Source organism: Oncorhynchus nerka, linkage group LG27 (assembly GCF_034236695.1).
Source record: "Oncorhynchus nerka isolate Pitt River linkage group LG27, Oner_Uvic_2.0, whole genome shotgun sequence".
NCBI lineage: Eukaryota > Metazoa > Chordata > Actinopteri > Salmoniformes > Salmonidae > Oncorhynchus > Oncorhynchus nerka.
The window spans coordinates 93,098,042-93,108,311 of NC_088422.1; the positions used below are offsets into that span (position 1 = coordinate 93,098,042).

General features: G+C 45.5%; 1 protein-coding gene across 1 annotated transcript in view; it reads right to left on the reverse strand.

The window, feature by feature from the left end:
• Positions 1-9,753, reverse strand: part of LOC115125261 (integrin alpha-11-like) — a 103,017-nt gene extending 93,264 nt beyond the window's left edge. Inside the window, 1 exon segment of the mRNA XM_065012337.1 lies at positions 9,527-9,753. Coding sequence (XP_064868409.1) covers positions 9,527-9,578 — 52 coding nt within the window. The 5' untranslated portion in view covers positions 9,579-9,753.
• Between the last annotated feature and the right edge of the window lie 517 nt (positions 9,754-10,270).

The following is a 10,270-nucleotide window of genomic DNA, read 5'->3' on the forward strand; positions in this document are numbered from 1 at the left end:
TGGTTGGAGAAAACATCCATTCATGGTCACCATCACTGCAATGTACAGTGCACCGTTCAATCTAAATGTTGACACATTCTCCACATTGTTCATTTCCTGTTGCATGAATGGTTCACATGTTCAGCTGTTCTTTGATCTCCCCCAAAAATATTATCTGGAGGGAGTCAACAAGTAAATGAATTAAGATGAAATAAAAAATGCTGCTAAATGGTGGAGGAAATGGTGCTGAAAAGCTATAATTCCTCACAGCAGGTGGTGTATTTGAATTCTTTCCCATATGGGTTTGCATAATTTGTCCAGGCGTGCCGTCTTAAATACACATAAACACAAATGACTCCACTAGCCGGCGCTTTGATGTCTCTGAGGCTCGTTATATAAAGCAAACTATCCCAGATACCATCACAGAGCAGCTATGCTGTACTTCCTACCAAGAAAAAGAGAGAGCAAAAAGAACAACATAGAGAGAGAATGAGCGAGAGACGGAAAGAGTGGAGGTGAAAGCGTGAGATGGGGAGGGGATCCAGTTTCCATTTCAAACCCCTAACGTGGCAGAGCAATTTAATATTCCCAGTAATATCAGCAGCTCCTAAAGCTAGGCCGGAGTCTTGCCGGGTTTCCTGTGTACCGGCTCTTCTGCCCAGATAAATAAACCACGGGCCCGACCGGCCAGCCACTGCTTTTGGCCCAGCACCAAGCTGCAGGAGCTCCACCGCAGCCCCACTGATGGAGAGACGTCCCGCAGGTGCACTATGAACAGCCAGGGGTGCAACGCCTGCTAGAATGGATCCTCACACAGGACTTGATGGAGCTTCGTGCTACTAATAGGACAATCAGCGTCATGGTCAGGTTTCAGTTTATGAGAGGTGATGCTGATGCCCTTTAAAAGGATCCATGCAACGCCCATAATGTGACCTGGGACTTGGATGCATCATATACAGCGCTACACAGTGCTGAACAAAATTACTTGTCTACATTTTGTCAAACATAGACAAGGGGGGCTTTCAGGGAAGATGTGAAAGACTTCATCTCCACACACATGGCCACCTCACAGCGTCTGCCATGCTGGTCTGTGTGTGGGTAACAGTCATAATGCTCCGGGGCATGACTGTTACCCACAGGCCAAGACTGGACCAGCAGATTGAGATTTAACCAAATCCACATGGCGAGACGGCAGCTCCCCACCACCTCTCTGAAAATCAATCTTCATTGGTACACACATAAGTGGTGGAGAAGTCCACGTTCCAGATTCTAATTTGAAATGGTCAAATGCTCTCTGAACTTTATGAAGGAATTCACATTGCAGCTCTCGCATGAAAGAGCAGCCCTGTGATTGGAGGTGTACACCTCACATGAGGTAAAAGGTGCAACTCGGCATCTTTTAGTTGGCCCCTTCTGGATCGTCTTGCGCTGGAAGGCTTTTCTCTGGAAAGCTCATCAGAGCCCTGATGAAAGATGCTTCACAATGGATGGTGCTGGTGACATGATGGGATGGAGCATCTGGCCCCAGATGTGCCACTCCCACACAGGAGCTGGGCACTGCTAAGCAAGCTGTCTGCCTTCTCGGCCAGCTCTACGCCCTCCCAGGGTTAACTCTCCGTGGCAGAGCCTGACGCAGGGCCTTGGACTGTATAAGCCATGTCTGCAGAGCAGGTCTGGGGGGAGTTGTCCAGCACAGCTGTAAGCCACTGTGGGGACATCGGGACATTCATAACTGGAACAGTCAGGGTCTAAGGACTGGCTGAATGACATACAGATTTATTATTGGGACATTGACGCTGTACAGCACTTCAAAAGTTTAGATTTGAAATCAAACAATGACTATGCAGTCTGTCAGCTTTAATTTGAGGGGTTTTTCACGATATCGGGTGAACCGTTTAGAAGTACAGCACGTTTTTTACATAGTGAGAAAGTTACAGATGAACAAATATCATAACCCCCCCTGTTATTGTAATGGTGAGATGTTAGCATTTCCTGGAGGTACGATATTTGTACGTCTGTAACTTTCTCACTCATCATTATTTACGATTCATTCAGGATGAACTGTAATCGTGTTAGCATCCGCATTACTGTAGAATTGTTCAGAAACATATTATATTCTCATGTACAATACAATGACACAATACATGATTTACCATTAATTTATTTCTGGCACAACATACTCTGAAACACAACCAAAACAAACAGCAAATGCATCCAACAACTTTGTAGAGTCACAAGCTTCATGTAGTTGAGTGCTATGAATATGCTATGAATATGGGACCAAATTCTTTTATACACATATGAGTATTTGTCCCAATTTTTTTGGTCCCTTAAAATGAACGGACTGTCACAGTCTGACTGTGTACAAAAAGTACTATGTTTCTAAACAGTTTACCCAACATGAATGAATACACCCTCAAATTAAAGCTTGCAGTCTTCAATTTAACAGCATAGTCATTGTTTCAAATCCAAGTTTAGTTTAGAGCCCAAAGAAGAGAAAATGATGCACACTGTCCCAATAATTACTGAGGGCTCTGTACGAGGAAAAACATGTTGCATTGGGACAAACATGCTGTACTATGACCAACATGATGCATTAGGCATCTAACAGGTGAAGAATACAGACTGTATGTGAGCGAAGAAATGACTAACGACCGGGTTTTTTAAAAAGCGAAACCATTTTCAAACACCACTATTTACTTTAAACTGTTTTTGTGTGTTTTTGTGCAGCCCGAGGGAGATATGACACTGCTCGCTTAATGAGCCCATAAAACTCAATGAGCAGTGTAACAAGTCCAACCTGGCCCTCTAAATCTGCCCTCTCACACTCAGGCCTAACAAGTAAAGTGTTGTCTTGACATCATGGCCAGGCTTGTGTGACAGCTTTGGAAAACCGTGGAATGCCCGCAGGCTGTTCATACCTCAAACAGACTGTACACTCTTCATGTGGCTCAATGTTTCAGTCTCTAAATACATTCTACATGAAGGAAGCCCCATCCACAGTGCTGCAACTGGTTAGAGCTGCAAGATTACATATAGACAGCAGCAGTGGACAGCTGTGAATATGTCAGAGTGATCCAGCCAACCCTTCAGCAAACCCTCATCCTCTGTGGAAATGACAGAGTGATCCAGCCAACCCTTCAACAAACCCTCATCCTCTGTGGAAATGACAGAGTGATCCAGCCAACCCTTCAGCAAACCCTCACCCTCTGTGGAAATGACAGAGTGATCCAGCCAACCCTTCAGCAAAACCTCATCCTCTGTGGAAATGACAGAGTGATCCAGCCAACCCTTCAGCAAACCCTCATCCTCTGTGGAAATGACAGAGTGATCCAGCCAACCCTTCAGCAAAACCTCATCCTCTGTGGAAATGACAGAGTGATCCAGCCAACCCTTCAGCAAACCCTCATCCTCTGTGGAAATGACAGAGTGATCCAGCCAACCCTTCAGCAAACCCTCATCCTCTGTGGAAATGACAGAATGATCCAGCCAACCCTTCAGCAAACCCTCATCCTCTGTGGAAATGTCAGAATAATCCAGCCAACCCTTCAGCAAACCCTCATCCTCTGTGGAAATGACAGAGTGATCCAGCCAACCCTACAGCAAACCCTCATCCTCTGTGGAAATGACAGAGTGATCCAGCCAACCCTTCAGCAAAACCTCATCCTCTGTGGAAATGACAGAGTGATCCAGCCAACCCTACAGCAAACCCTCATCCTCTGTGGAAATGACAGAGAGATCCAGCCAACCCTACAGCAAACCCTCATCCTCTGTGGAAATGTCAGAATAATCCAGCCAACCCTTCAGCAAACCCTCATCCTCTGTGGAAATGACAGAGTGATCCAGCCAACCCTACAGCAAGTGATCCAGCCAACCCTCATCCTCTGGAAATGACAGAGTGATCCAGCCAACCCTTCAGCAAACCTCATCCTCTGTGGAAATGACAGAGTGATCCAGCCAACCCTACAGCAAACCCTCATCCTCTGTGGAAATGACAGAGTGATCCAGCCAACCCTACAGCAAACCCTCATCCTCTGTGGAAATGACAGAGTGATCCAGCCAACCCTTCAGCAAACCCTCATCCTCTGTGGAAATGACAGAGTGATCCAGCCAACCCTTCAGCAAACCCTCATCCTCTGTGGAAATGACAGAGTGATCCAGCCAACCCTACAGCAAACCCTCATCCTCTGTGGAAATGACAGAGTGATCCAGCCAACCCTTCAGCAAAACCTCATCCTCTGTGGAAATGACAGAGTGATCCAGCCAACCCTACAGCAAACCCTCATCCTCTGTGGAAATGACAGAGTGATCCAGCCAACCCTACAGCAAACCCTCATCCTCTGTGGAAATGACAGAGTGATCCAGCCAACCCTTCAGCAAACCCTCATCCTCTGTGGAAATGACAGAGTGATCCAGCCAACCCTTCAGCAAACCCTCATCCTCTGTGGAAATGTCAGAATAATCCAGCCAACCCTTCAGCAAACCCTCATCCTCTGTGGAAATGACAGAGTGATCCAGCCAACCCTACAGCAAACCCTCATCCTCTGTGGAAATGACAGAGTGATCCAGCCAACCCTACAGCAAACCCTCATCCTCTGTGGAAATGACAGAGTGATCCAGCCAACCCTACAGCAAACCCTCACCCTCTGTGGAAATGACAGCACTGACCTTTGGTCTGCTTCAGAAGGTACTTTCTTTTTGTTGCTCTGTCTGGATGAGTGCCCACTAACTTTGTCCTTATTGACTAAAGGCATGAAGCCCACTAACTTTGTCCTTATTGACTAAAGGCATGAAGCCCACTGACTTTGTCCTTATTGACTAAAGGCATGAAGCCCACTAACTTTGTCCTTATTGACTAAAGGCATGAAGCCCACTGACTTTGTCCTTATTGACTAAAGGCATGAAGCCCACTAACTTTGTCCTTATTGACTAAAGGCATGAAGCCCACTGACTTTGTCCTTATTGACTAAAGGCATGAAGCCCACTGACTTTGTCCTTATTGACTAAAGGCATGAAGCCCACTGACTTTGTCCTTATTGACTAAAGGCATGAAGCCCACTGACTTTGTCCTTATTGACATAAAGGCATGAAGCCCACTGACTTTGTCCTTATTGACTAAAGGCATGAAGCCCACTGACTTTGTCCTTATTGACTAAAGGCATGAAGCCCACTGACTTTGTCCTTATTGACTAAAGGCATGAAGCCCACTGACTTTGTCCTTATTGACTAAAGGCATGAAGCCCACTGACTTTGTCCTTATTGACTAAAGGCATGAAGCCCACTGACTTTGTCCTTATTGACTTTGTCCTTATTGACTAAAGGCATGAAGCCCACTGACTTTGTCCTTATTGACTAAGGCATGAAGCCCACTAACTTTGTCCTTATTGACTAAAGGCATGAAGCCCACTGACTTTGTCCTTATTGACTAAAGGCATGAAGCCCACTAACTTTGTCCTTATTGACTAAAGGCATGAAGCCCACTGACTTTGTCCTTATTGACTAAAGGCATGAAGCCCTTTGTCCTTATTGACTAAAGGCATGAAGCCCACTTTGTCCTTATTGACTAAAGGCATGAAGCCCACTGACTTTGTCCTTATTGACTAAAGGCATGAAGCCCACTGACTTTGTCCTTATTGACTAAAGGCATGAAGCCCACTAACTTTGTCCTTATTGACTAAAGGCATGAAGCCCACTGACTTTGTCCTTATTGACTAAAGGCATGAAGCCCACTAACTTTGTCCTTATTGATTAAAGGCATGAAGCCCACTGACTTTGTCCTTATTGACTAAAGGCATGAAGCCCACTGACTTTGTCCTTATTGACTAAAGGCATGAAGCCCACTGACTTTGTCCTTATTTGACTTATTAAAGGCATGAAGCCCACTGACTTTGTCCTTATTGACTAAAGGCATGAAGCCCACTGACTTTGTCCTTATTGACTAAAGGCATGAAGCCCACTGACTTTGTCCTTATTGACTAAAGGCATGAAGCCCACTGACTTTGTCCTTATTGACTAAAGGCATGAAGCCCACTGACTTTGTCCTTATTGACTAAAGGCATGAAGCCCACTAACTTTGTCCTTATTGACTAAAGGCATGAAGCCCACTAACTTTGTCCTTATTGACTAAAGGCATGAAGCCCACTGACTTTGTCCTTATTGACTAAAGGCATGAAGCCCACTAACTTTGTCCTTATTGACTAAAGGCATGAAGCCCACTGACTTTGTCCTTATTGACTAAAGGCATGAAGCCCACTAACTTTGCTGGCACAGCTCCCTCAGTTGTTCACTCAATGAGTTGTCATCAGCATGTATGCCATGACATTTTGCTATGTCACTAACTTTCCCTCCCTCAGTTGTTCACTCAATGAGTTGTCATCAGCATGTATGCCATGACCATCACTGCTACCACCACCATGTTAAGCAGCCTCGTTCAAACAGGACATTTTGCTATGTCACTATCCCCGCTACCACCATTCTGACCATGTTAAGCAGCCTCGTTCAAACAGGACATTTTGCTATGTCACTATCCTCACTACCACCATTCTGACCATGTTAAGCAGCCTCGTTCAAACAGGACATTTTGCTATGTCACTATCCCCGCTACCACCATCCGGACCATGTTAAGCAGCCTCGTTCAAACAGGACATTTTGCTATGTCACTATCCTCACTACCACCATCCTGACCACGTTAAGCAGCCTCGTTCAAACAGGACATTTTGCTATGTCACTATCCTCACTACCACCATCCTGACCACGTTAAGCAGCCTCGTTCAAACAGGACATTTTGCTATGTCACTATCCCCGCTACCACCATTCTGACCATGTTAAGCAGCCTCGTTCAAACAGGACATTTTGCTATGTCACTATCCCCGCTACCACCATCCTGACCACGTTAAGCAGCCTCGTTCAAACAGGACATTTTGCTATGTCACTATCCCCGCTACCACCATTCTGACCATGTTAAGCAGCCTCGTTCAAACAGGACATTTTGCTATGTCACTATCCCCGCTACCACCATCCTGACCACGTTAAGCAGCCTCGTTCAAACAGGACATGTAGTGATGCAAAGACTCCCACAATAGATAAATAAAATCTTGAATGCAGCCCTTTCCCGTCTTATTGTCAGGACTTCTTTCCCAGTCCGGCCAACAGCTTCTCTCTCTCTCATTCCAGACTCTTTCTGTGTTCTCAAGGTTGACCTTTCCTCCCCTCGGCAAGACTGTATGTGTCCAAAACTTGGACCCAACATCAAATTCCTCTACCTCAGTAAATATGTCTACTGCTCCACCCTCAGGCCTCATGTCATCTAACAATGTCTAATCAAAGATTAATAATAGCTAGTCTACTTCAACAAGAGGGTGTAAAAAACAAAAACCTGTCACGCCCTGACCTGCTTCACCTGTCCTTGTGCTTGTCTCCACCCCCTCCAGGTGTCGCCCATCTTCCCCACTTATTCTCTGGGTATTTATACCTGTGTTTTCTGTCTGTCTGTGCCAGTTCGTCTTGTTTGTTCAAGCCTACCAGCCATTTGTCTAAGCGCCTGTTTTTCCTAGTCTCTCTTTTTCCTCGTCCTCCTGGTTTTTGACCCTTGCCTGTCCTGACCCTGTTCCTGCCCGCCTGACCACTCTGCCTGTCCTGACCCTGTTCCTGCCCGCCTGACCACTCTGCCTGTCCTGACCCTGTTCCTGCCCGCCTGACCACTCTGCCTGTCCTGACCCTGTTCCTGCCCGCCTGACCACTCTGCCTGTCCCTGAGTCTGCCTGTTGTCCTGTACCTTGCTCCACCTCTGGATTACCGACCTCTGCCTGACCTGAGCCTGCCTGGCGTTCTGTACCTTGGCCTCTACTCTGGATTACCGACCTCTGCCTGACCTGACCCTGAGCCTGCCTGGCGTTCTGTACCTTGGCCTCTACTCTGGATTACCGACCTCTGCCTGACCTGACCCTGAGCCTGCCTGGCGTTCTGTACCTTGGCCTCTACTCTGGATTACCGACCTCTGCCTGCCTTGACCTGTCGTTTGCCTGCCCCTGTTGTTACAATAAACGCTGTTACTTCACACAGTCTGCACTTGGGTCTTACCTTGATTCCTGATAGGAACCTAGTGCTATCCAACTGCTTGTTAGATTAAGGTCAGTAGTACATTACTGGAAAGCAGTGAGGACAAGAAACGTCAGACATTTCCATGTCACTTACACAGTGACATACTGTACATTGCCATAGACTGAAGCAATTACACTAACACATACAGTATGTATGGCTACCAGTACTGTGATCCGTGTGCACTCTTTGAAAGCCACCTGTCATAGCAATCTCTCTTGACATTGGTCCAATTTAATATTACCATATAATTAAAATAGATGAAGATTGACAGCGGGATGCAGTCCATATATCAGGTTATACAATCCAGGTCATATAGCCATGGGACAAATTCAAGCAACTCTCTCTCTCTCTCTCTCTCTCTCTCTCTCTCTCTCTCTCTCTCTCTATTCCACTTCAAAATGTTGCTGCTATTGTAATTTTACTGGTAATTGACCCCAGTTCTGGCTGCGCACCACACATTTCCAGATGCTGGAAACTCTGAGCGCTTAGTTTCTAAACAGATAGCACCACCTTTCATTTCAAAGGACACACCTGCTTTCAATGAGAGACAGAGCACCTCTGTCAAACCTGAGGGAGCCAGCACATCCCTTCAATAAGCCAACTCAGCATTATAGTAGGTCAAGATATGATGCTAAGATATTAGAATAGTTCAAAATATGAGACTAAGATATAAGAGTAAAATATGATACACATTTTTTAACCTTTATTTAACTAGGCAAGTCAGCTAAGACAAATTCTTATTTAAAATGACGTCCTACCCGGGCCAAACCCGGACGACGCTGGGCCAACTGTGTGCCGCCCTATGGGACTCCCAATCATGGCCGGATGTGATGCAGATATGATACTAAGATATGAGAGTAGTTCAAGATATATGAGACTAAAATATGAGAATAAGATATGATAGTTCGAGATATGATACTAAGGTATCAGAGTATTTCTAGATATGAGATTAAGATATGATACTAAGATATGAAACTTAGATATTAGAGTAGATCAAGATATGAGACTGATATTATAGTAGTTTAAGATATTTGCTGCACGAGAGAAGAGACACTCATTTACTAGTTCTCCAGAAAGCCACTTCACTTAGGACACCGTGGAATTATATTCCTGTCTACATTTCCATATAAATATTGGAGAACTGAAAGCTAGACTGTCTGCCTCTTCTTATGCAAACATTCGACTAACTTTAGCGCCTATAAAAGCTATGCCACAAACGTTTTATGTGCCTTCCAGAGAGAGCTGGAATAAATTAAATGTAATAACTACTACTTATTGTACACATGCACATGTGCACACACACACACACACACACACACACACACACACACACACACACACACACACACACACACACACACACACACACACACACACACACACACACACACACACACACACACACACACACACACACACACACACACACACACACACGTTATCTCACCTGGTAACAGGCTGCAGCAGATCCAGAGAAACACAGCGCGGCAGTACTCCATGTGTTTGGTCGGTGTGTGTGTGTATGGTGTGTGTGTGTGTGTGTGTCTGGGGGCTGAGGCAGAGAGACCCAGCAGCGTGCTCTGTTAAAGATTCAGCTCTGGTTGACTCCGCGGCTAGTCAAAATGCTCACTATATCTGAGGAGGTAGGAGGGGACTGTGGCTGAACTGAAAGGAGGTCCACGTTGAACCAGCAGACAGGACTCTCCTCTCAGTCCCTCTGCTACTCAGACAGAGCAGTGAGCGGAGGAACACACAAGCTATCCACTGCAAGTACAGATCTTGGATCAGTTTCTCTGGATAATCAGAGGCAAAGTTGATGGAGTTTGAATACAGTCATTCCATTATTCATTATGTGCCTTGGTATGGTATAGTTGAAGGAATGCGTGTCCTCTCTCTTCTGCTTCCAAATACACTGATGATAAAGTAGACTTTCTTCAACTGCATGGTTGGTTATGGGCTTGTCAGTAGGCATTTCACAGTAAGGTATACATGTTGTATTCAGCGCATGTCACAAACACGATTTGATTAACAATAAAGTGGAATGTAATCAGAGGGGTTGGGTTATTTATTTTGATTTAAGAAATGTATTTAAGCTTTATTTAAACTAGGCAAGTCAGTTAAGAACAAATTCTTATTTACAATGACGGCCTAGCCCGGCCAAACCCGGACCACTCGTGCACCACCCTATGTG